Source organism: Capra hircus, chromosome 12, assembly GCF_001704415.2.
Source record: "Capra hircus breed San Clemente chromosome 12, ASM170441v1, whole genome shotgun sequence".
Lineage (NCBI taxonomy): Eukaryota > Metazoa > Chordata > Mammalia > Artiodactyla > Bovidae > Capra > Capra hircus.
In genome coordinates, this window is record NC_030819.1 from 65,793,293 (window position 1) to 65,819,122 (window position 25,830).

The 25,830-nt window shown below is 48.1% G+C and overlaps 2 protein-coding genes across 3 annotated transcripts in view; one reads left to right on the plus strand and one right to left on the minus strand.

Moving 5' to 3' along the window:
• Positions 1 to 11,321, plus strand: part of INTS6 (integrator complex subunit 6) — a 105,172-nt gene extending 93,851 nt beyond the window's left edge. For both annotated transcript variants that reach the window (XR_001918950.1, XR_001918951.1), the window contains 2 exons: positions 6,323 to 6,489; positions 10,852 to 11,321. The gene's annotated coding sequence lies outside the window, so the exon portion shown is untranslated. The remainder of the gene's footprint in view (positions 1 to 6,322; positions 6,490 to 10,851) is intronic.
• SERPINE3 (serpin family E member 3) overlaps positions 1 to 25,237 on the minus strand; it is a 32,636-nt gene extending 7,399 nt beyond the window's left edge. Inside the window, exons 1-6 of the mRNA XM_005687469.3 lie at positions 24,999 to 25,237; positions 23,316 to 23,576; positions 16,593 to 16,826; positions 14,511 to 14,711; positions 11,505 to 11,703; positions 5,549 to 5,649 (exon numbers count right to left, since the gene is read on the minus strand). Coding sequence (XP_005687526.2) covers positions 5,549 to 5,649; positions 11,505 to 11,703; positions 14,511 to 14,711; positions 16,593 to 16,826; positions 23,316 to 23,571 — 991 coding nt within the window. The 5' untranslated portion in view covers positions 23,572 to 23,576; positions 24,999 to 25,237. The remainder of the gene's footprint in view (positions 1 to 5,548; positions 5,650 to 11,504; positions 11,704 to 14,510; positions 14,712 to 16,592; positions 16,827 to 23,315; positions 23,577 to 24,998) is intronic.

Consider the following 25,830-nt stretch of genomic DNA (forward strand, 5'->3'; position numbering starts at 1 on the left):
GTGGTCTTATGGGGGTTCCTTGCATGTAACTCATTTCTTCTCTCTTGTGTGCATGCTTAGTCGCTCAGTTGTGTCCAACTCTTTGCAGCCCCATGGACTGCAGCCTGTCAGGCTCCTCTGTCCATGGGTATTCTCCAGGCAAGAGTACTGGAGTGGGTTGCCATTTCCTTCTCCAGGGCATCTTCCTAAGCCAGGGACTGAACCTGGGTCTCCTGAATTACAGGTGAATTCTTTACCGTCTGAGCCATCAGGGAAGTCCTCCTCCTCTCTTGCTGCTTTCCAAATTCTTTGTTTTTGACTTTAGACTAATTATAACATGTTTCAGGGTAGCCCTGTTCAAGTTCAACCTATTTGGGGTCATGGCCCTCAAAAATCTAGATGCCCATTTTTCTGTCCAATTTTAGGAAGTTTTCAGCCAGTATTTCTTTAAGTAGACTTTCTATCCCTCTCTCTTCTCTTTCTGGGATTCCCATAGTGTATATATTGTTCCTTCCCACAGTGTATATATTGCTGGCTTTGAAGAAAGCCAACTACCATAGGCTTTCGTCACTCTTTGTTCTTTTTCTCCTCTTATTAGATAATTTCAAATGTAGTTCACTGGGGTTTTTGTTTTTTCCTTTGATCAATTCTGCTGTTGAGGCTCTAATCTTCAGTGCAGTCACTGTATTAAGCTTTAGGATTTCTGTTTTGGTTCTTTGATAGTTTCTGTTTCTTTCTTGAACTTACTGATTTGTGCACTGGTTTCTCAATTTTGTCTGTCTGTGCATTCTTGCAGTTTACTGAACTTCTTTAAGAGGATCACTCAGAATCCTTTGTTAGACAGTTCATAGATCTCCATTTCTCTATGAGAGTTGAGTGAGTGGGTATTAGTTGCTCATTCATGTCTGACTCTTTGTGACCCCATGGACTATATATAGCCTGCCAGGCTCCTCTGTCCATGGGATTCTCCAGGCAAGCATTCTGGAGTTAGTTACTGCGGTTTTATTTGTTTCTTTGGGTTCTATCATGTTTTTCTAATCCTTCATGCTGCTTCATTCCTTGTATTAACAGCTAATGTATTTAAAGTAAGCAGTCTGCTCTCCCAGACTTTATAGATTTGCTGTTGCAGGAAAAAGACCTTCACCAGTCAGCTCCTAGCAGCTATGGACGGGTGAGGCCTTCTATCAGGGTCTCTGTTTGAACAAGGCTACTGCATATGCTCAGAGGTTGCAGGGGTTGCTGCTGGCTCGGTTCTTTGGTTGGGTGGGACTGCTGGCTGGACTGTGCGTTCAAGTGGAGCCACTGGGTGGGCTTCCTCTTCAGGTGGAGCTTCTGGCTATGTTTCATGGTTGGGTTGAGCTGCTAGTTCTATAATCACCTCTGGTTGAATGAGGCTGCAGGCTGTGTTCCCTGGCAGGATGGTACCACTGACTGGATACCATGATTGGGCAGTTGTAGGCTGGGCTCTGCAACCATTCCTGGTCAGATGGGGACTCAGAGTATGTTTCCCAACTGGATGGAGCTATTGGCTGGGCTCTGTGTCAGGTGGGACCACAGGCTGGGCTTCGGCTTGGTGGGACCATGGGTTGAGCTCCAAGGTCGTCCACAGTCCCTGATCAGGCCTCCTGGTTATGTGGTGTCAGGGACTGTGCTCAACAGTTGGACAGGGTGTCTGACTTAGCTCTTTGCCCAAGCAGGGCTGTAGGACAGGCTTCTTGGCAGTCTCGGTTTCCTGGCCAGGCTTCCTGCATGAGTGGGACATGAGACTGCTTGGTGGTTAGGTTGGGCTGTGAACTTGCTTTCCTGCCTCAGTGAGTTGGGAGTATGGTGGCCCTTTCACCAGAGACCCAAATCCCAGAAGTGCCAACTGAGCCCTCTGGCCACATGGGGCCACTGGCTTGGCTCTGCCCATGGGCATTGCTCTTGGCTGGGGATTTTGCTCAGGTGCGCTGCAGTATGCTCTTTTTAGGTGCAGGTGCTGAACGCTGTAGGCTTTGCCCCCCTTCTCCACCTCTCTGACCCATGAGGCAGGACCTGAGCGGGTCTGCCAGGATGTGTCCTGAAACACTCTGAGCTGTATGAGCCAGATGTCCACCTTGGGCCTCTGTCCTCTCCCTGGAGAAACCATGGACCAGGGGGCACTCTCGGTGCAGTGCTGCGTCAGCCTGGAGCAGGTGGTGATGTGGTCAGAAAGGAGCCATTCCTCTTACTTTCTTTTTATGCCTTTTTAAAAGAGTATAACTTTATTTACTTTTGGCCGCACTGGGTCTTCATTGCTGCACGGGCTTGTTTCTAGTCACAGCACGTGGGGGCTACTCTCTAGCTGCGGTGTGCGGGCGTCTCGTGTGGATCACGGGCTGTGGGGCACGCGGACCTCAGCAGCCACAGCGCGGGGACTCGGCAGTTGCGGCGCTCAGGCACCAGAGCACAGACTCAGTAGCTGTGGCGCCCATGGGCTTAGCCACTCTGTGGCGTGTGGGATCCTCCTAGCCCAGGGATCGAATCCACGTCTCCTACACGGGCAGGTGCGTTCTGAAGCCCTGAGCCACCAGGGAAGACATTTCTTCTTACTTGCTAATGTGGTCCTTCTCAGTCTCTATGTTTCAGAGGGGTGCTTCAGCCTCACCCCCAGGTGAGGGCATTTCTACAATGTTGACGTATGTATGGAGACTTGCTAGTTGGTCTTCTTGGGAAAGAGACTGAAGTCCAGAATGACCTATGTTACTATCCTGATGACCTGCTGCAGCTCTGCCCAATCACTGGTATGGCATAAGTTAACTTCAGCTCACAACCAAACAACTCTGGCTGGTTTGTTCATTCACATCATAGAAACAGGGAGCTTGTATGTCTTCCCAAGCAGAGGTTGGAAACCAGTCACAAAAGTTAAGAATAAGACAGTTTCTTCAAAGTTTCAAGTTTGTGCACAAGGACTATTTCTTAGATTACAAGCTTGGGTTGGTATCAAAGCCTGCTGATCCTACAGGAAGTGGGACTGTTCAGAAAGTGGCTCTCTAGCTGCTGTCTTTAGTGTAAGTGAAACTGGCATTATTCTTAAAAGCTTCATGACATGTAGTGCCAGGGTGGTCTAGGGAGAAAAACAGCCTAGGCCCAGCTGGGCATTCTTCATGCAGCAAAAATAGGATCTGAGGCCACAAAAGAAGAAATGAGTGACTTTTAAATGGAGAAGGGGAACTTGATTCTGGGCTTTGGTACCAAATAGAAAGAAAAAAACAAATGTTCCCAGCGGTTGTTGAGTGTCCATCAGTAGTACGAAACTATTTGTGGCCCCTTGTTAATTGTAGGATGGGAGACCACCGTTTTCTGATCACTTACTCTCTGTCAAGCTCTCTGCTGATGCTTTGCTATATGATAATTTCATCTCTGCAAATAAGATGTGAGGTGGGTGGTGGCTACCCCATTTTAGGCATGACACAACTATTGTTAGATTCAGTGGCCGTGTCTCCAGAATTAAGTCAGCAGTCTACTTAGGCACAGAAGTAACTAGCCTGTTGATCATATTTAAAGAAAGATATTGGAAAGCAATGTTTTAGATGGCTAACTCTATCTGTAAAAAGCCAGATATTAAATATTTTAGCCATTATAGAGCATATGGCATCTGTTGCAAAGTCTCAGTTCTGCCATTATAGCAGGAAAGCAGCCATGGGTGAGTTTAAATGAATGGGAGTGGCTGTGTTTCAATAAAACTTTATTTATAAAAACTGGTGGTAGGCCCTCATTTGGTGTTCCTTGTATTAGAGGAATAAAAATTTATGGGAGAAGATTGTAAGGTGGATATATTTTATCTGAAGGAAATAGGCATGCAAGCTTCCCACTTGCTGTGTGGTAACTGCTTGATACTTGTTTAACAAGCCAGATCCATAAGCCTATATTTCTGCTGATTGGAGCAAAAATAAGTAGACTTTAATTGCATTGTAAAACAAGAGGTTGGGTATTTTGAAAGGTTCTTTTTAAACTCAACTGTTTGTTAGATCTTGTCAAAGGAGCTCTGAGCCTCAGAGGTCTTTACCGATAGGAGAACTGCATCATGAGTTGAGCTCAATCCTTTTTGAGGACACAGGGTTGACTGCCTTTTAGGATGGATTTCTGAGAATGATGAAGGAACAATCAGTGAGTCACAGTGACTACTGGAATGTAGCAGTGTGGAAGAGAAGGTCAGAATGGCTCCCAAATTTTGAATTAGGCTGGTCAAAACAGGAATGCCATAGCTGAGCTCCAGAGCCACAAAAAAAGATTGTGATGGGATTGTGTAATTAAAGATAGACTGTACCCAAATCCTTCATCCCTTGCTCTTTCCTTGCCTCTAAGCCTTTAGCTCTAGTCTTCTTTTCCTGGCAGTGCCAGATTACGTTTGTGTCACCAGGGAAAACTTCTGGTAAAGTCATTTACCAAGTCAACAGTATTTACTGGCTCCCCACTCTGTGCCAAGCATTGTTGGGGGGCACTGGGCCCAAACTTGACTATTGCTTTGCTTACTACCTCTTTGCATGTTTAGGCAATGAGTTCAGAGCTGGTAGATTATAAATAACCTAGAATAGAGAGCCTTCCTCGTGTGTTTTCTGATAAGTAACTTTGCCATGGAGTCTAACTGGTCACATCTAATACCCAAGCCGAGACTGTTGTGGACTAAACTCCGTTTTTATTTTTTTTTCTGCGATGGCTTAAGAAAGAAATCTGAGCAAGGCTTTAGAAAACATATCTGAGCTATGAGGTTCTAGCATTCCAAACAGAGGTTTCATCAGCTCCTCGGGCAAGGAAAGCATCAAGGCCAAGGCAATGCCTGCTCCAGGGTCATCTTCGTACAGATAATTCATTACTATCCCGAGCAGCAACGAACCCAAGTCTTTAGAGTTGGCAGTAGTTTCGCCAGTGGTCTCCCAGGAGGATTCTGAAACATTAGGTTCTGGCCTTCCCCTCTCTTTTAACATTAGATGTCAGTTCTGTCAGACCACAGGTGAATACAGAGCCCGTAGATTAGCAGGAGCTTGTCTACTATAAGCCACGAAATCTAACACAGACTCTGGGAGGGAAAACATTTTAAGGCCAGGTTATGGATAATTTGTGGAAGTAATTTGAAGAAAGGAAGTTGGATGGATGAGGGTAAGTTCATTAGAAGAAGACAGAGAGGTCCAAGGAGGGAGGGAGGGGGCAGAGATAGAAATGAAGAGTGATGCTGGGAGGTCAGAATGATGGGCTCTGTTGTACCATTATCTCTGGTATCGCCTATCATGACGGGCAGAGGGAGGGGAGCTGTATTGGGACCTCTAATCACTGACTTCACTCTGAAGGTGTGGTGCTTAGAGGCCATCTCAAGAAACACCCCCACCCCCACCAAGTCCAACCCAAATCTGTCATCTGAAGCAGCATGTTCTTATATACAGTAAAGCACTTTCTTTATTCTTTTAAGCCACATCAACTCTGGCTATTTACCTCTAAGGGCTTCGTAGGTGTGCACCCCTTCATCAGTGCATGATTACTGATTAAAAATAGCACCCGCCCCCCACCACCACACACACAATGCCAATATGTTTGGAAAAAGAAATGTTGTTACCTGAAATTCCTTTCAAGTTAGCTCTGAGTGGATCAAAAAGATCGATGACTCCCCAGGAATATAAAATGTTTTTCAAGTCGAAATGATTTTGGATCCTGAACCTAAAACAACAAAAGATATACACTTTCACTCAAGAGTCTCATTCAGTGGACTTCGATATTCATCACATGCCAACCCAAGCCCCTCCCTTCAAAGTCAGGGGGCTCCAGGCTCACTTCCAACTTCATCTGTCACTGCTCCTGCCCACACCCTGCCCCCCTGGCTAATCGACCCCACAGCCCCTTCTCCCACCTCTGGACCTTTGCTTCTGCTGTTCTTTCCAGGTCTGCCTTGAATTTGAATTGTACTGTCCTCTCCTCTAAGCTCAGTTCAGCGATCACTCCTCCTCTTCCCCAGCTGTTCTGTGACCTTCAGTTCTTATAAGCCCTATTAAGCACTTTGTTCCACTGTTTTGATGTATAAAATGGTCTGTTTCCTATTAGTGTTATTTATGATACTGGAAACTATTTGAGAAAAGAGGCTCATTATGTCTTCATAATAATTAATATTTAATGAGTGCTTACCATGTGTAGGAAATGGCAACCCACTCCAGTAGTCCTGCCTGAAGAATCCCATGGACAGAGGACCCTGGTGGGCTGCAGTCCATGGGGTCTCAAAGAGTCGGACGCGACTCAGCACTCATGCGTGCTCACCATGTGCCAGGCACTACGAGTATTTTATGTGGATGATCTCATCTCTTCATCACGTAACCGCGTTATTATTCTTGTTTTACAGATGGAACACTGAGGCTTGAAGAGTTTAACGAGCTTGCCCAAGAGGACGTCCTGAGTCTGCGACAGAGCGCGCCTGGACAAGGCTGACGGAGCGCAGAGCCTGTGCTCTCGATGTCTACACTCTGCCACCTGCCATCTGCCTCCTGGCTGGCGTCTCACACACAGTAGGTGCGCAAAACAAGTTGCTGACTAACTGCCAACTAATAGTGTCTCGTTGAACATTTTTCTATTTGATACAACATATTTTCATGTTTGCTGTGTGAGCATGGGTCTTTAGTTTTCCCAGTTAAGTCCTGAGAGCAGGAAAAACCAGCCCACCAACTTTATCATGTTTCTCCAAGGGCAAGGCATTTAAAACTTTACCGTTGGAGGAGGCTTTAAAAGGTTGAATGACGTGATTTTCCTTTGAGAACAAAAAACTTCCAAATTGGAATTTAGATGGTCTTTTCTATAAATCATGCAGAGCTTATCGGAGAATAAAAATACTGTACCAGACTGTTAAATATTCAAGTTCTTCACTGCCATATAAGACAATGTGCCCAATATTTTAAACAAAGGTATCAGATTTTCTCATAAATGTGTGTTCTGAATCTTGGCCATAGTTTCCAAAAAAGGCACCACCTTTCTCTAAGTATGCTGATATTTCACAAAAATTAAAAAAAATTTTGGGGGGGATGGGGGGGCTACACCTCTCAGCATGTGGAATCTTAGTTCCCTGACCAGGGGTTGAACCCACACCCCTTGCACTGACAGTGTAGAGTCTTAACCCCTGGACCACTAGAGAAGTTCCTCAAAAAAAAAAAATTTTAGACCACCTTCTCTGAAATTTTCTTAAATCCTTAAACCTCACTTTTCTGAGAACTCTCAGTGCTGAAACATAATGATTAAGAACATGAACTTGGGAACCTAGTGCCTAGGCTTGAATGCTGGCTCAGCCTCTTACTAGCTGAGGGAACCTGGGCAAATTACTTTGCCTTGGTTTCTTTACTTAGGAAATGGGCCTAACACTAGTTCTTAGTTTTGTGAATAGTAAGTGCAATAATCCTGGTAAAGTGCTCAGAATAATGTCCAGTACAGCTCACGCACTTCATTGTCACCACTGTGGTTTTCGTTTCTCGTTAACATTGAGAAAGAGCTAAGGTATGTTTGAAGCCAAGTACGGTGGTTTGAATGCTCAAACTACCGCACAACAGTAGTCATCTCACACGCTAGTAAAGTAATGCTCAAAATTCTCCAAGCCAGGCTTCAGCAATACGTGAACTGTGAACTTCCTGATGTTCAAGCTGGTTTTAGAAAAGGCAGAGGAACCAGAGATCAAATTGCCAACATCCACTGGATCATTGAAAAAGCAAGAGAGTTCCAGAAAAACATCTATTTCTGCTTTATTGACTATGCCAAAGCCTTTGACTGTGTGGATCACAATAAACTGGAAAATTCTGAAAGAGATGGGAATACCAGACCACCTGACCTGCCTCTTGAGAAATCTATATGCAGGTCAGGAAGCAATAGTTAGAACTGGACATGGAACAACAGACTGGTTCCAAATAGGAAAAGGAGTACGTCCAGGCTGTATACTGTCACCCTGCTTATTTAACTTCTATGCGGAGTACATCATGAGAAATGCTGGGCTGGAAGAAACACAAGCTGGAATCAAGATTGCTGGGAGAAATATCAATAACCTCAGATATGCAGATAACACCACCCTTATGGCAGAAAGTGAAGAGGAACTAAAAAGCCTCTTGATGAAAGTGAAAGTGGAGAGTGAAAAAGTTGGCTTAAAGCTCAATATTCAGAAAACGAAGATCATGGCACCTGGTCCCATCACTTCATGGGAAATAGATGGGGAGACAGTGGAAACAGTGTCAGACTTTATTTTTTGGGGCTCCAAAATCACTGCAGATGATGACTGCAGCCATGAAATTAAAAGCCACTTACTCCTTGGAAGAAAAGTTATGATCAACTTAGATAGCATATTGAAAAGCAGAGACATTACTTTGCCAACAAAGGTCCATCTAATCAAGGCTATGGTTTTTCCAGTGGTCATGTATGGATGTGAGAGTTGGACTGTGAAGAAAGCTGAGCGCTGAAGAATTGATGCTTTTGAACTGTGGTGTTGGAGAAGACTCTTGAGAGTCCCTTGGACTGCAAGGAGATCCAACCAGTCCATTCTGAAGGAGATTAGCCCTGGGATTTCTTTGGAAGGAATGATGTTAAAGCTGAAGCTCCAGTACTTTGGCCACCTCATGCAAAGAGTTGACTCATTGGAAAAGACTCTGATGCTGGGAGGGATTAGGGGCAGGAGGAGAAGGGGACGACAGAGGATGAGATGGCTGGATGGCATCACGGATTCGATGGACGTGAGTCTGAGTGAACTCCAGGAGTTGGTGATGGACAGGGAGGCCTGGTGTGCTACAATTCATGGGGTCGCAAAGAGTCGGACACGACTGAGCGGCTGAACTGAACTGATGGTGGTTATGGTAGGAGATAAACCTGGGTAATACCATTTTTAGTAACTAAAGACAATAGTAAAAACGAGGTATGACTATGAAAGAGGACAGTGATTTGTTTCTTGTATGGCTACAAAGGCCAGGCCAGAAGAGATGCTACAAAAATATCTTGAGTTAGAAAAAACACCCTTTACCAAAACCAGACAAGGGTTTCACAGGAAAATGACAGACCAGTGTCCCTTATGAATACAGATGTAAAAATCCTCAACAAAATATTAAAAAATTGAATCCAGCAACATAGGAATCCCTCTATGACCAAGTGGGATTTCTCCCAGGAATGCAAGGTGGGTTTGACATATGAAAATCAATCCATGTAAAATACCATATTAATGAAATAAAGGACAAGGGTGACGTGATCATTTCAAGAGATGCAGAAAAAGTACTTGTCCAAGCACTTGACCTTCTTTTATAAAAACAAAAACCACCTAACAAACTTGGGATAGAAGGAGATTTCTTCAACCTCAAAATGGGCATTTACAACCCCCTACAGCTAGCATCATCCTTAATGGTAAAGGATTGAATGCTTTCCCCCTAGATCAGGAACAAGAGAAAGATGATCACCACTTCTACTTAACACTTTACTGAAGGGTGTGCAGGGCAATTACACAAGAAAAAGAAAGCAAATGTGTCCAGAATCAAAAGAAGGAACTAAATCTCTTTCTAGTCACAGACGACCTGGTCTTGTATATAGAAAATCCTAAAGAATACACACATACACACACATACACACAGAGAAAAAACTATTAGAGCTAATACGTGAGTTCATCAAGGTGGCAGGATATAAGATCAAGATACAAAAATTAACTGTTTCTTTACACTAGCAATGAACAATCTGAAAATGAAATCCCATTTACAGTAGCATCAAAAGGACTAGAATACTTAGAAGTAAAATGAACAAAACCTGTGCACTGGAGACTACAAAACACCATTGATAAAAACAATGAAAACCTGAAGAAAATCAAAGACATCTTGTGTTCATGGACTGGAATACTTAATATTGTTATAAAGCAATACTCTACAAGTTAATCTACAGAGTCAGCAAAGTCCGTATCAAGAACCTGGCTGTTTATTTGGCAGAAACTGATAAGCTGATCCTAAAACTCACATAGAAAGACATGGAACCCAGAATAGCTAAAACAATCTTAAAAAAGAAAAACAAAGTTGAAGGACTCATACTGCTGATTTCTAAATGCATTAAAAAGCTAAAGTAAGCAATCAAGAGTGTGTGGTACTGGCAAAAGTATGGACATTTATTTGTACCTATAGAATAAAATAGGAAGTCTAGAAATAAACCTATATTTATGGCCAATTGATTTTGACAAGAGTGTCAAGAAAATTCAATGGAAGACAGAACAGTCTTTTTAATAAACTTGGTTAGTTTTGCCTATGAAACACCCCTAAAAGGTAATGGAAGTTTTATTTCCCTAAAATCTTCTATTCTTCTCAGATAGCAAGCTGAATAGTCTTAGAGAGATTAAAAAATTTTTTTTGTTTTAATCCAGATAAGGTCAAGTGTGAATGAATACTTGGGTTACTATGACCTCTGCCTTCTTGTCCCTTCTCCATCCTCCAAAGTGTTTTAGGATCTCAAGGGATTGCAAGTTCTAAAGGCAGAATTAACACCAGTGAATAGTTCTCAGTGGCGCTGGGCGTCTCCCTGGGGCCTCTTCCTTACATCAGCTGCTCCAGGGCGAGGCCAGCCATTTGTCTCCTACACTCAAAGAGACTGTCTCAAAGTCCTACTCCCAGCCGCATTTTCTCTCTGTTAGCCTTGAAAGCTCTTCTTCATTTGCTGAGCTTCTCTTAAACATAACAGAAACAGGCTTGCTTCTGCTTCATGATAGAGAGATCTGCTGAAATAGCCAGTCTTTGGGCTTTGATTTGGGGTTCAAATATTTGGTTTGGAGAGATAGGCATTATCTCTGAGTTCAATTCACCTTCTGCCTTCGCTAGGCTGATCTCACTTTAGACCTTGGCCCTTCACTCACTGGGTCTCTCTCTCTCTCTCTGTTTTTTGTTCCAGGGCCTGGACTTATTTTTAACTCCTCGAGGGAACCCTGCCAAGGCCTCTGGCTCAGCAATGCAGAGAGCCTGGTCAGTGGAGGAGGCTGAGGTGGCCAGTGGGGAGGAGCATGAAGAATCCACACCCTGCAAATGAACCCTCGGATAATTTTTTTTGTTTAACTGCTGGTCTCCAAATTAATTACGCATTTACTCTGATTTCAAATGAAGCTTATCATTTAGAGATGCTCCTTGAGGAACCCTTTGTAAAGTAATGAGTTTTGCAAATAGGTTTTGCTTTGGAGAAGCAAAATCCAGCACCATCATTTAACTTTTTGACCTCTTGGGGTTTTGTATTTGTACCTATTCGGTTTTCTCAAAGAAAGGCTCACCTCTCTTTAGAAAGAATGAAACCTTCAGTGCAAGGATGTAAAGGTTTTATGCTTCAGTTTGCCTTCTGATGGAAATTATATCTGTATTTGCTCAACTGCATAAGCGATCTTGCCTATTTGGTTTTGAAAAATGATGGCTGTATACTCAGGATGTGATAAGATTTAGAGGCACTCTCCAAGGTAACTGCACAGACCCTAGAGTCAGCCGCCTGGGTTCTTAATCCAGGTCTGGCCGACTGGAGCAGGCCGAGGAGCCCGCCGACAGTTCAATGCAGCCGCTCACCTGGGCAGGAACACCTCCATCCGGGCTCTCTTCAGGCTGGCAGTCCAGGTGTGGAGGAGGCTGGCTGTGAGGTGGGGCTCAATGTGGCTGAGCGGTGTGTCTCTGTCCCGAGGCAGCACCAGGAGTAGGCTGGCCGCGTTTCCCAGGTAGGGCAGCTCCAGCACCCCCACCTGATGGCCCGCAGGGTCCTGAAACTGGCCTGGGGGTTCAGTGGATGGGGGATCAGTTCTGTCCCGGGAGCCCAAGGAAACAGACAGTGCTGGACCCTGGGAGGGGCCAGCTCCCAGAACTGGAAACAATGCATTTTATTAACAATCAGGGTGTCCACCTCACCTTCAGGGAGCTGTTTGAGGACCAAGACTGTTGGGAGCTTGTGGCTACCTTTGCTGATCCTAAGACCTAGAATGTCTCTAAGAAAGATATTCTCATGTGGTTTGAGTCCTGGGGCCTGCAGTGGCTGGGCAGGGTGGGGGTGCCAAACCCCTTCTTAAAGGGACAGCCACTACAATCCCGGCCTGTTGTTACCATACCAGGACCCAGGCTCTTGGTGCTAGATTTCCCTGTCTTTTAACCAAAAGCTTCCCAGGTGGCGCTAGCGGTAACCAGTGAACTAGTGAAGTTGCTCAGTTGTGTCTGACTCTGCGACCCCATGGACTGTAGCCTGCCAGGCTCCGCTGTCCATGGAATTCTCCAGGTAAGAATGCTGGAGTGGGTTGCCATGCCTTCCTCCAGGGGATTGTCCCTGACCAAGGGATCGAACTCGTGTCTCCTGGATTGAAGCGCTGCCTGGGTCAGCAGTAAAGAATCTGCCTGCAACACAACGCAGAGGATGTGGGTTTGATCCCTGGGTTGGGACAATCCCCTGAAGAAGGAAATGTCAATCCAATCCAGTACTCTTGCCTGGAGAATCCCATGGACGGAGGAGCCTGGCAGGCTACAGTCCATGGGGTTGCAAAGAGTCTGACTGAAGCGATTCAGCACACACTCATGCAGCCAAAGCTCTAAGCCTAGATGTCACATGAAATTTCCCAGTGTCTGAAGCACTGCACACGCGTGTGTGCGAGCATGCTCAGTTGCTAAGTCACCTCTGACTCTTTGCAACCCCATGGACTGCAGCTCACCAGGCTCCTCTGTCCATGGGATTTTCCAGGCAAGAATACTGGAGTGGGTTGCCATTTCCTCCTCCAGGGCATCTTCCTGACCACGTCTCCTGCATTAGCAGGCAAATTCTTTACTGCTGAGCCACCTGGGAAACCCAAAGCATTGCAAAGACCTAAGAAAACAGGAGTTCAGGCTGGATTCGAACTGATAATTTGTACCCTGTGACATAAACAAGTGGGCTTCAGGATGGACAGCTGGGAGCTTGTGTGTGATGGCTATGATTGGCCAAGGACAAGTCCAGGCCACTGGGCACAGCCTAATTCCAGAAGTGTGTGATGGGACAGGTGGCAGGTGGCAGCAGGCACAAATGGCCAGAGATCAGGAGACCCAGAGAGGGTTTCTGGTGAATGCAGATGTAGTGGCCAGACCCAGTGATGGGACAGGGCGGGCAAATAATAGGGAGCAATCTAGGTGAGCTGTGTTGACTTGGCAGCCTGTGGCAGCCCCAGTCTCAGGCAGAACTCCAGGCTTGATCCCTTCCCTGGGAGGACAGTGGGGCCTGGGCCTCAGGGTGGACAGACAGCAGCGCCAACTGGCCACTGCAGCAAAATCTTACAATCACTAGGGCAAGACAGGGGCATGGTTCATACACCTTTTTGTATCTGCTCAGTCAATACTTGCTCAGCTTCCATTATGTGCCAGCCAACCTGCACTGTGTGCTGGGGAGAACAGGAACATCTCAGAGTCTGCCTGCCAGCATCACCCAGCAGACAGATCAACCAGCATGGGTCACAGCAGCGACAGGAAAATGTTAGGAGCAAGAATTATTGGGTTGGTCAAAAAGTTTGTTTGAGTTTTTCCATAATAGCTTATGGAAAAATCTGAATGAACTTTTGGGTCAACTCAATGGCTCATTTAGTAAAGAATCCACCTGCAATGCAGGAGACCTGGGTTTGATTCCTGGGTTGGAGAGATCCTCTGGAGATGGGAAAGGCTACCCACTCCAGTATTCCGGCCTGGAGAATTCCATGGACTGTATAGCCCATGGGGTCACAAAGAGTCGGACACAACTGAGCGACTTTCACTTTCAATTTCAATACAAGCCATTGTAAATGTATACTTATTCAACAGACGTTCTTCCATTCCCATCTTACTTGACCTCAATGAATAATTATTGGTTGAATAAACTAATGAATAAATGCACTGGGAACTCACAAGGGTCCTGTATGCAAAGCAGGATGATAGCAAGTGTTCTCAACACCAAAGCTCCTAAAACACTGTTTTAAGTCTCACTGACTTCTTCCGGAATAAGAACATAGTTAGTCCCACATGCTGGAGGGGGCTGAGCATGCAAACCAGGGTTTGGAGGGGTGACCAGGAGCAGAGATGTGAGGCAGGCAGGGCAGTGGGGCCCTTCCTGCCTGGTCGTGCTGGGCCCCCCACCCTGGAGCATGCACAGCACACACTAGTCTGCTTGGAAGGGGAGCTGCAGGTGTACCCCACCGCGAGGGGGATGAGTGACTTCCAGCAGGATGGGCAGGCAAAGTGATGAGCACTTCCTGGTGGGCATGCTCTAGGGAAACTTCTAGACTGGACTCTCCACCGCCCGTCATTTCTCAGCACCAAACGCTGAGGCAGGTGTTCATCTTGAGGGGATGACTGCCAGGAGAAGGGGTTTGCCCAAACAGTCACCTGACTCCCTGCTTTACTCCGTGCAGAGGAAAAGGCCAGGCATGAATCGGGGTTCTCTTCCCCATCGGCTCCCTCACTGTCCTGAGTCTCCGCCTCCCTGGCCTTCCCTTGCTCCAAGGCGCGCCTGGCACCGTAGAAGGACCCACAGCGCCACTCGGATACATCCTTTTAGAGCAGAGCCCAGCCCTCCCTTCCCGGGCTCCTCCCGCTCACCGTGGTTGACCTCGGCCATTTGGTACATCATGGGAACCTCGAGGGCCAGGCCCTGGGCGCAGGTGAAAGGCAGGAGCTGGGTGTCCCAGAAGAAGAACTGATGACGCCAGGCGCTCTGGAAGGACATGGTGCTCACCAGCACCAGCTGCGCAGACTCCGCGCCGCCACCGCGCCCTGACGCGGAGCCCACCGGCCCGTCCCCTGCGAGCAGAGAGCGGGGGCCCCTGAGAGGCTGCCGCGGGCATGAGGCATCCTCCGAGGTGGGTTGTGGCTTGCTTGTTCGTACTCTTAGCTGTAGAACTGTGGTGCTTGTAAAGAGCTGTGGTTGGAGACCAGGCTTTAATTTTTAATTTTTATTTTTTTATGTATAGCTTGGGGTGCTATGGGCTGGTTCCAGTTAGTTCTGGCTAGTTCTGGCTGGGATTGTTTCCCAGAAGCAGAAGGCCTGCCCTGCTCAGGCAGACCCCTGGCAGGGGGTGGGGGGTGGGGGTGGTGGGGGTGGGGGGTGGGGGGTGGTGGGGGGGTGGGCGGGGGAGGAGGAACCCAAAAGTAAGACTGGGTGCTGCACAGTCCCCCCTACCCCCCACTCCCTTCGCCCCAAGTGCTCTTGGGCCTCATCCCTGGCGGAGCCTTTGTTTACATGATGACCTCCAGGGCACAGACTTTAAGTCTCTTGCCTTACCTAAGAGGGGAGCTGGCTGGCCACCTGTCAAGAGGCTGCGTTCTTCCAGCTCTTTATCCCTTTAATAAGCATGTACTTTGTGCTAGGCTCTGTCTTCAAGGCTTCAGCAAACCCTCCTCGACTCCTCCTACCAGTTCTGTTGTTATTCCCAGTTTTAAAGATGGGACCCCAAGGTTGTCCAAGGTCACATACTTGTGAGCAACAAAGCCGCTATCTGCCCACTTGCCCAAGATGGAGACCTTGGACTTGAACCGAAGCAGCCTGGCCCCGGTCTTCTCAGGGGTACCATCTCTTTCTCAGAGGACCGTTCACCCCTGGGGTTGATAGCAGCTGACCGGGGCCTCGGGCCTCCCAGCAGCGCCACGAGCTGCAGCAGGGAGTTAAACATTTTGGAGTAAACTGAAAGACGTTGTGAAATGTTGGAGTGAACTGCGAGGGGAAACCCCCTTATCAATACAGATCTGAATGTTCAGTTTGCCCCTGCGCGCCTGCCCACATGCTGTCTCTTGATTCATGAAGTGCATGTTCCCTGTTCTGCCTTTTAAACATTGGGTCTTCAGTGCTCTCCCTAGTTCTCTGTAACCTTTGTAATCGTCAAGGACACTGGAGCCAGGCTGCCTGGGTTAGAATCCCCTGCTCTGTGGGGAGGGGAGGGCTGGAGGCCCGATTCTCTGTGCCTCTGTTTCTCCGTTTGTAAAATGGGGACAATGATGGCACTTAGCTCTTAGGATGATGGAGAGGGGAGACTGAGCTCATAACCACAGAGTGCTTAGAAGAGGGCTGAAGAAATCAACTGAGCACTCAGTAAGTGTTCGTGACGCTCGTCATCTTCGATGGTGATTATAACTTCACGATATGTGTGGCGTGCTCAGCCCTGTCTGACTCCCTGCTACACTACGGACTCTAGCCTGCCAAAGTGCAGGTGCTGATTTTCATTAAACCATCCCTAATCGCTGCACACTAAGATAACCCTGGGCTGAACATTATATACTGTTATTACATACAGTTATTTCCTTAAGCGAAATTCCTAAGAAACCACGTTTTGGGCTCCTACTGCATTTTGCATTGAAGAGGGTTAGTGGTTGATGAGAACAGAGCTCAGTGGAAACACACCTGGGCACGTTGCATGGCACAAAGTCTGCTGGGATTCTGAAGAGCACCCTTTTGTGTGTGGGTGTGTGTGTCTGTCCCTGCGGGTGGGGTGGGGGTGGGCTAGGGAGAGAATAGAACCAAAAGTGAGCCCTATTCCCTCCAGGGTCAGGTTTCCCAAGAGGACAAGCCTCTGCTGCAGCTGAGGGCTGCGTGTGTACCCATTGCGTGGCTTCTGATGGGTAACAGCTGCGACCTGTCTCCCCAGCCCTCCTCCATTAACCTCATCAAGGTGGATAGCTTTTCCTTACCTGTGGTCTGCTTGGGGCCCCATCCGTTGGCCAGCATGGCGGTGCTGTTGGGCTCCCTGAGGTTGGCCAGCTCCAGGCTGCTGTTTGCCCACCGGGAGACCTGCTCCACGAAGCAGGGGGTGAGCGGCGTCCCTGTCTGCACGTAGAGGATGCAGGCCAGCTCCAGCTTGGCACCCGGGCTGGTGCTGGGCAGCACGGCATAGACAGCCCGCAGCCATTCTCTGACCTTGGGGTCTGCAAAGAAGATCAGTCAAAATGGTGAGTGTAAGACAGGAGTTACCCCCGGCTCTGCTTGCTGGATACAGGGGAATGGGACCCCTGCCTCTCCACTCTTAGGTCCTGAGGTTCATCCGCCGTAGACAGTCAGTTTGGAAAAGTCATAGCTCAGTTGCTCAGGAGTTAACCTGGATCCACAGATGAAAAGTCAAGGGGGAAGAAACCACGAAGATTTGAAAGAAATCAGGCTGTTATTATTCAGTTGCTGAGTTGTGTCCTCCTCTTTGCGACCATGGACTGTAGCCCACCAGGCTCCTCTATCCATGGGATTTCAGGCAAGAATACTGGAGTGGGTTGCCATTTCCTTCTCCAGGGGATCTTCCCGACCCAGGGATCAAACCCTCATCTCCTGCATTGGCAGGTGGATTCTTTATCACTAAACCACCTGGGAAGCCCAAATCTAGCTGAGATTAAGTCAGATAGAAAAACATTACCAACCTCCCAAAGACTGTGCTTCCTAAACGTCTTGAGCCAGATGAATGCTGCTGCTGCTAAGTCACTTCGGTCGTGTTGGACTCTGTGTGACCCCATAGACGGCAGCCCACCAGGTCCTCTGTCCCTGGAATTCTCCAGGCAAGAGCACTGGATTTCCTTCTCTGAGCCAGAATATGTGGAGCAGTGCTAAAGCAGAGAGACCTGGGCTGGTGGGCAGAGGGCTTCAAGTATGTACAAGGCCAGTGGATTTATGGGGAACATCACGAGTAGCAGTGCTGGGCAGTGACCAGGGTGTTGAATTGTTGATATCTCTGGTGCAGGGCCTCACGTTCATCCCCACGACTACACATCTGAGTAGCGTTTGGATGTAGTCTTTTGTGGAACTCTGCTTTCAACCTGGAAAATCTAGGGGCAAGGTAAGGGCTCCTCCCATTCCCCCATCTCTCTGAGCCCCAGCAGACAGCCCATTATTCATGTCGGCAGGAACCTGTGAGAATGTTGAAATACCAGGCATTTGAAAGAGTCCATAGCTTCTACCTTCCTGATGGTGGACTTCTAGTCATTTGCAGCTCAGGCAGGAGGCCGCTTCCTTCTCTGCATATTCACGATGGAATCCTTTTTCACACTATTGTTCACAGCTGTGGCTTCTCTTCTCCCCTGCGCATGTGGAGCTACTGTTGAGTCACGACCCAGTGGCGTATCCTCCTGACCTGTGCACCCAGGGCTTTTCCAGCCAGCAGGACCCCTTTGCAGGCAGGCTGCCTGTGGAACACAGCCCTTCTTTCTCCTTTTCGCCTCCCCTTCGTCTTAGTGACGGCCCCCTGGCTGCCCACAAGTCTCCGCCACGACTCCCAGGCTCTTTGCATCCTCTTTCTGCCCACCCTGCCTCCACCATCTCTCCCAGGGCAGCAGGTGGAATGAGCCTCCTACCTGGCTTGGGTGCCTGTCCATTCCGTGTCCCCTCACAGAGGCCAGGCCAGGAGACAGCAGCAGACGCATCCCCCCACCACCCCTAACTTGCCTGGCTAAAGTCCTTCTGGGGGGCAGCGGCACCCAGAACACACCCCGGGCCGGGGGCCCCAGTCACCAGGCTGCAGGATGCGGTTGTGGGCAAGTTTACTCCACAGAACTTTCACCACAAAAGCCGCGTCTTAAAATCTACTGCTGTAAAAACTGGACTCAAGGCATGTATAAATACATAGCCTAGAAAATTACAGCCCAGCTCAAGTGCTTATTTTGTTTTAATGAGAAAAAACTGAATGAAAAAAATAATACTCATCAGATTGTCCTTTCGTGAGGAAGGTCATAAATACTCATCGAATCACGTCCCTGTAGGATGTAGACTATCTGCAGGGGTGAATGGAGACATGTCGGTGGTCCTTAGTGTCACATGACCTTAGGGGGTGTCACAGAGCTCTCCTCTCTGTCCTTTCACCCTCTCGGCCCAGGGGACCCGCCATCCTTCCAGACAGATACCCTCAAGGCGCAGAGTCAGTGGGCTTGAGAAATCTTATCTCCGCTGGAGCCTGGTTTGTCCCTACCGTGAGCACATCGGAAGTGGTTTTCTAGATGCTGCTGGAATGAATATATATCGTCAGAATAAAAAATGCTGAAGGTTGACAAACTCTGCTAAACCCTCTGCAAGCAGGATCACTTTTAATCCTCTCAACAACCCTGCGAATTAAGTGCAATTATGATCGCATTTATAGATGAGGGAGCGGGGGTTCAGACAGATTAATAAAGTTGCTCAGTGTCACCTGACCACCCCCTGCCCCCTGCTCCCTGCCAGGTGAAGGACAGGTGGGCTGGGAACAGTCTGCCCCTCTGCTGGGGAGAACCTCGCAGAGCCTCCTGTTTTGCCGAGTTGCCTGTATTTCCTAGTCTGGTCTCTGCTGTGCTTAGTCGCCCAGTCATGTCCGACTCTTTGCGACCCCATGGACTGTAGCCCGCCAGGCTCCTCTGTCCATGGGGATTCTCCAGACAAGAATACTGGAGTGGGTTGCCATGTCCTTCAGTGGGGCAAAAGGGACTGACTTGCACGGTGACAAACTGCGCCTCCCCTGCAGCCCTTGAAACTACTGCCTCGATTCCTCTCCCCTCCCGCTCCCTCTCCTGCAAAGCCGTCTTTCCTGCTGGAGGGGTTGGGTGGCTGTAAGAGCAGGGGAGGGGAGGACTGCAGTAGAGCAGGGGTGCACTGGGGAGGGGTGGAGAGTTTGAAGGGAGAGTCCCTGGAACGGCATGGAGTGGCAGGAAAATGCCAGAAGAAATGGTACTTTTCTGAGTCCTGCTGCAGACCAGCCTTTTAACTCATTTGAGAGACCCGTGTGGAAAGAGCCTTCCTTCTCAGTATATTAGCTGAACTTCTTGAATGTGACACTGAATCTAAAGGGGGGCGGTTCTGGATTTTAATGTATATAAAATTTTTAGCCAGCCAGAACCATCTTTGTGGTGCTGATCAAAGAGAGTTAAGTTTAAGACAATGTGCAAAGGGTTTGGTTGGGCTGAGAGAGCAGTGAGGATACGTGAGTGTGTGCTAAGTCACTTCAGTCAAGTCCGACTCTTGCAACCCAATTGACTGTAGCCCGCCAGGCTCCTCCGTCCACGGGATTCTCCAGGCAAGAATACTGGCATGGGTTGCCATGCCCTCCTCCAGGGGATCTTCCTGACCCAAGGACTGAACCCACATCTCTTTTGTCCCCTGCATTGGCAGGTGGGTTCTGTGCCAGTCGTGCCACCTGGGAAGCCACGTCTGGTGGAAAACAGTGAAGGCAGGGGGCTTAGATAAATTTGTATGCCTGCTCAGTGGCTGAGAGGGAGGCTAAGGAGTTGAGGAAAGAGCACCGGATTTGGAGTCAGAAAATCTGGAATTGGAATCCCAGCTCTATCACTTGCCTGTTGGGTGAGCTGAGTCTTAGCAAATCATTAACCTCTTGCTGCTGCTGTTGCTAAGTCGCTTCAGTCGTGTTCGACTCTGTGCGACCCCATAGACGGCAGCCCACCAGGCTTCCCCGTCCCTGGGATTCTCCAGGCAAGAAAGCTGGAGTGGGTTGCCATTTCCTTCTTCAACGCATGAAAGTCAAAAGTGAAAGTGAAGTCGCTCAGTCGTGTCTGACTCTTAGCGACCCCGTGGACTGCAGCCTACCAGGCTCCTCCATCCATGGGATTTTCCAGGCAAGAGTACTAGAGTGCGTTGCCATTGCGTTCTCCGCATTAACCTCTTGTCTCATTGGTAAAACAGGCAGTTTAGGAGGCTTGGCGACTGCATATGATTTCTATAAGGATCAAGTGACATAACAACTGTAAAAGTGAGTCCACGTGCGTCATCAAACAGAATTCTTCCCCACCCCCATCTCTGAGGCCTCTGTTCCCAGCATCGTTCTTGTGACAGAAAGCTGAGATGTGTGAAAGCTGAGATGTGTTCTTTATTAATTGACTTGGAAAAGCATTGGAAATCCCTAAAACTTGGACCCCTGGGAAATCATATTTTCATGCAGTGAAAACAAAAATATTTTGGGGATATCACTGGTGCCTGCTCTGAAGCTCATGCCCAGCTTTAGGACCAGCTGGTGGGGATACAGGCAAAGCTGCCGGTGGTCGGGCACTTCCCTGGTGGTCCAGTGGCTAAGACTCCTTGCTCCCAGTGCAGGGGGCCTGGGTTCAATCCCTGGTCAGGGAACTAGATCTCACATGCCTAGCTGAAAAAGAAGATCCTGCATGCCAAAACAAAGATCAAAGATCCCATGTGCCGGAACTAAGATCCAGTGCAGCCAAATAAATATTAAAAAAAAAAAAAACAACCAACAACTGCTGGTGGTCACCTATTGGCTGGATGTCAGTGAGAAGACAAGCGCCCATTGTCTCATTGCAAACATGGATAGAGCTCTGTTGATCAGATGGGAACAATGGCCCAAGCCCCTGGGCTGTGGGTTCACGTTCCTGATCTGTGCTCCTTTGTAAAAGAAAGATTGGGACAGGGCAGGTGGTGGGCAGTAGCAGGTTGACTTAATCAGCACCCATGTGATTCTCTGAGCCATTTGGGGGCAAACAAATGCAGGGGTATTCCATTAACTAGAACTCTGCAAGCAGCACTTTCCTGTTTGTGATAATTAACCCTGGATCCATGAGATAATGAAGCCATTTATAAGTAAGAAAAAAAAAAGTGGGATTATGTTCCCCAGAGTTTGACTATTAAGCATTCTGGACATTTGGTAATTCTTGAATGGGCTCTATGGAAACCCTGTTAATAATCGCCACACCTTGCTTAAGCAGGTACCCTGACGTTACCTGACAGCGAAGCACCGGCTGTCATCAGTTCCCTGTCTCCGCAGGGTAATTCTACTTGCGTTTCTCACTTTCCCCCTAATCCTGACTTCTGTGAGAAAATGTTTCAAGGCCGAAATGCCTGCCCCTCTTTCATACTCCTATTTGTTCTTCAAAACCCAGCTCAGGTGTCTTGTTATCTGGGGAGCCTTCCTGATCTGCTAGTGAAATAAATCATTCCCTCCCCGGTACGAGCGTATTTCACATAAGTACACTAACTGCCCCTTATTAAAAATGTGTTTCTGTGTGCATTGTTCCTACGAGACTGAGAGTCTTATGTTCAAAGTGTTCCTTATATACCTGGCTGCTAAATTCCTGGCGTAGCACCAGCCCACACAGCAGGAGCTCAGAAATACTTGATGGATGGCTTTCCGCTGAATCTAACGTGGCTGGAGAGCAACTCCATGGATACATTTCCATAATATACTTGCCGAGCAAAATTCAACGTGATAACTTCTGTTTGTCTTCACTTACCCTAAGAGAGAAAACGTACTTGCAGGTCGGCCAGCAGGCTCACGAGAATTGTTTTGGCAGAGGACAGGGTGTGGATGGGGTAGGGTGGGCACAGGACGCACAGGTAGTGCCTGAGGCCTGCTTCTGGAGCATTCACCTTGCCAACGCAAGATGCCAGCTCCAAGGGAGCTCTTGCTATGACTGTCTCGGTATTAGTTCCTGGGTGCTCTAAAAAGGGATTAATTTATGTCATTTTAATTCTCATCCTTTTTCACTGGCATCTTATTCTTAGATAGAGAAAAAAGGTTGTGTGTAAAGTGTTTGTGTTCAGATGGAGTTGGGAGGTTGGGACCAGGGCTGGAGGCCCCAAGTGGGGCCGGGTGTGGCTGACCTGGCATCACAAGACTCTTGTCCCCACTGGCAGAGGTGTTCTGAATTATCTTGGTAAATATGACTGCCTAGAAGTCACACATTTATGAAAGCGGGATGGTCTCTGGAACCAGACAGCCTGGGCTTGAGTTCCAGCTTAAACTCATAAATATTGAATTATGTTGGTAAATATGACTCTGCCTAGAAGTCACACATTTGTTAAAGCAGGATGAACCAGACAGCCTGGCTTGAGTCCCAGCTTGACCACTTGCTAGCTGTGTGACCTTGGGCAACTTGCTTACCCACTCTGCCTAAATTGGCTCATCTCTAGAATAGGAATGATGAGATAATTACCTACCTCGATAGGGTTGTTGCTGCAGTGAATTAGATTGTATTGGTAAGGTGCTTCTAGCGGTTTCTGGCATCTAGTAAGCATTCTGAAAGGGCTTGTAAAATGCAACTGAGAAATTGCCGCCAAACCCAAGGGCAGAAGGGAACCTTGGAAATTTTATCAAGAGTAACCACGATATGGGCTTCCCTGGTGGCTCAGTGGTTGGGAGCTCGCCTTGCAATGTAGGGGATGTGGGTTCGATCCCTGGGTGGAGAAATCCTCTGGAGAAGGAAATGGCAACCCACTCTAGTATTCCAGCCTGGAGAATCCCATGGACAGAGGAGTCTGGTGGGCTACTGTCCATGGACAAGACTGAGTGACTAAACCACCACCGTGATGTAGAGTGTCCATGCCTTCTGTTGCCAGTGGGCAGCCTTCTCTGCCTGCCACCCGAGGCAGCCTGAGCATGAGGTCAGGTGTGAGTGTGAGCAGGGCAGTGGGCGTGAGCAGCAGAATGGGAGGAGCAGCGGTCCGCTTACCGTGGACGGTGTAGCCCAGGGCCTGGGCCAGCTGCCGGCCGGTGTTCCCCCGGGCTCCGAACTGCAGGAGCTCCAGGGGGATGAAGGCGCCAGCGGGGGAGAGGACCAGGTTGGTTTGGTTTCCGGCCGCGGCCACGCTCCGGTACAGGCGAAGCGCCAGGTCCGTCCTCAGCAGGGTCAGGTCCTCATGGAGGTTGCTGGCTCCCCTGGTGGGGCAGACGTGAAAGAGGAGGAGGGCCAGTAGGAGAGACCACATGGCTCCTGCAGGGGAGGGAAGAGATGCAGCTGAGGCAGGAGCTGCTCCATCCTGCAGAGAAGTGGGCCTGGGGCTGGTGCCCGGCTGCGGCTGAGGGTCACTTAGCAGGCTGTTACCCGGCACCCTTCTACCTGCAGCAGAATGCGTCTCTGCATCTGCCTTAGAAACACTCGCTGGAAATCAAACTGTGAGCTGGAAGGCCTGGATTTTAGGCCTGCTCTGTCCTTGGAAAAGACCCTGATGCTGGGAAAGATTGAAGGCAGGAGGAGAAGGGGATGACAGAGGATGAGATGGTTGGATGGCATCACCGACTCAATGGACATGAGTTTGAGCAAAGTCCGGGAGATGGTGAAGGACAGGGAAGCCTGGTGTGTTGCGGTCCATGGGTCGCAAAGAGTCGGACATGACTGGGTGACTGAACAACTGTCACTTACTACATGCATGACCTTGGGTGAAGCTCTGGTCAGACCAGAAGCATTATGTTGGCTCAGAAACATGAAAAGTATGTCTTACTCATTTTTCTCAGTACTTAGTTAGCTCAGAGCTGGGCCATGTCTATCAGTAATAATAATAGTAATAACAAATAATATACTCTGTCAAAAAGGACTTTGTATTTTCACAATTAATCATTACAACAATCTTACATGGTAGCTGTTATTATATTGCAAATATAGAGATGATGAGGTTTAGAGACTTCAGTGGGTCATTTAAGAAAACATGAGGTGGAAACAGGCCTGGGACTCCAGTCCTGGTCTCCTCTCTGGGTGGTCCATGCAAGATTGAGCACATAAATGCACATTAAAATATTGATCCATGAGCTAATTGTACCTAGGATATCAGAATTCTTGTGATGTGAATTATTTTCATAAAAAGGACACTTTCACAGAGAGCAGAATGCTGCGGATAGAACTCCTGCTACAGAGATGTACCCCTTCAAGGAAGAGAGTGCCTTTGCTGGAAATTAATGCAAAGAAGAGAAAGGCGAGGCACAAAGTATTCTCAGTGACTATGCCACACGGACAACCTGTGGCAATTTCTGTTCAGTTGTCTGACTATGATATCAGGCAGGATTGGTGAGAGAGGGTCCCAGCCCAAAGAAGTCATCTGAGGATGAGAAGTTTGCATGTAAAGCCACTGGGCTCAAAGGTGTTTATTTCAGATAAACACGTGGAAAAGCATCCTCTTTTTCCTCAGCCCTTTCCTTCTGCGGCCAAGCACAAAGGCATCATAGGGGTGGGCGTGTGCACAGGTGTGGGGGTCTTTCTCTGTGTGTTTGGAAACCCCAGTCTTTTCAAAATGACCAACTCCCAGTGCTCTTGATGCTCCTATCATGTCCCCCAGGGAGGCAGCAATCAACCCTTCATGCCCTTAGGCTCCCCGTGACCACGTACCTGCCGTGATTCACTGTGGACGAGCTGTTCACTCACCTTCTCTTGGATGGGACTGTCCGAGTTTCCTTGCTGACTCCTGTCCTTGTGGGTCTCCCGTGTTAACGTGCTCCCCCTTTTAAAAAAGTGGAGCAGAATCTGCTTTGAATCACAAGACAGCATAGGGAGGAAGCTGGCAGTTGCCGTCTCTGTCGGCGATGTCTCTACCACTCGGTCCAAATTCCTGGAGCCTGAGGTCCCACAGAGAGCCAGGGGCAGGAGCCTAGCCTGGCCAGCCAAGCCCAGATCGGAAACAGAGCGGGCCCTGGGGAGGGAGCCAGCCACACCCGTCAAGCCTGCTTAGGCTTGTGACCTGGTTGTACCAGCAAGGAACCCCTCTTGTAGCCCTTTGTCACTTGGAGGAATTTCACTGATAACTCTGCCGTTAGGGCTTTTGCTGGGTACCAGGTACCTCATGCTTCTCCCCTCCTCCTGGGAAGAGAACAATACATTAGTCATTGGGCATGACTTGAAACTTTTAGCAAATGACATTCTGCAAAAAAGGGGGGAAGAAAAAGCAAAATATAGCACAATCATTTTGGAACAAGGTGCCTTGCCCTATTTATTATTAATAAAAGTGAATGCATTTCTTTATTTATATGTAATACAATAAATATTATAAGTACTCTAAGCAATCTTATTCTCAAGATACAGCAGTTAATAAATCTGGTGACTCAATATGAGAAAGAGACTGTGTTGTCAGCTAAGTGAAGGCATATTTTGGGGAAGAATAAGCAGATTCTGTTCAAAGTCTGTCCTTGTGACCCAATCAGAGTTGCAGACATTTCTATGAGTTTCTTAGGTGTTGTGTTAAGTACAAAATACATGGTAG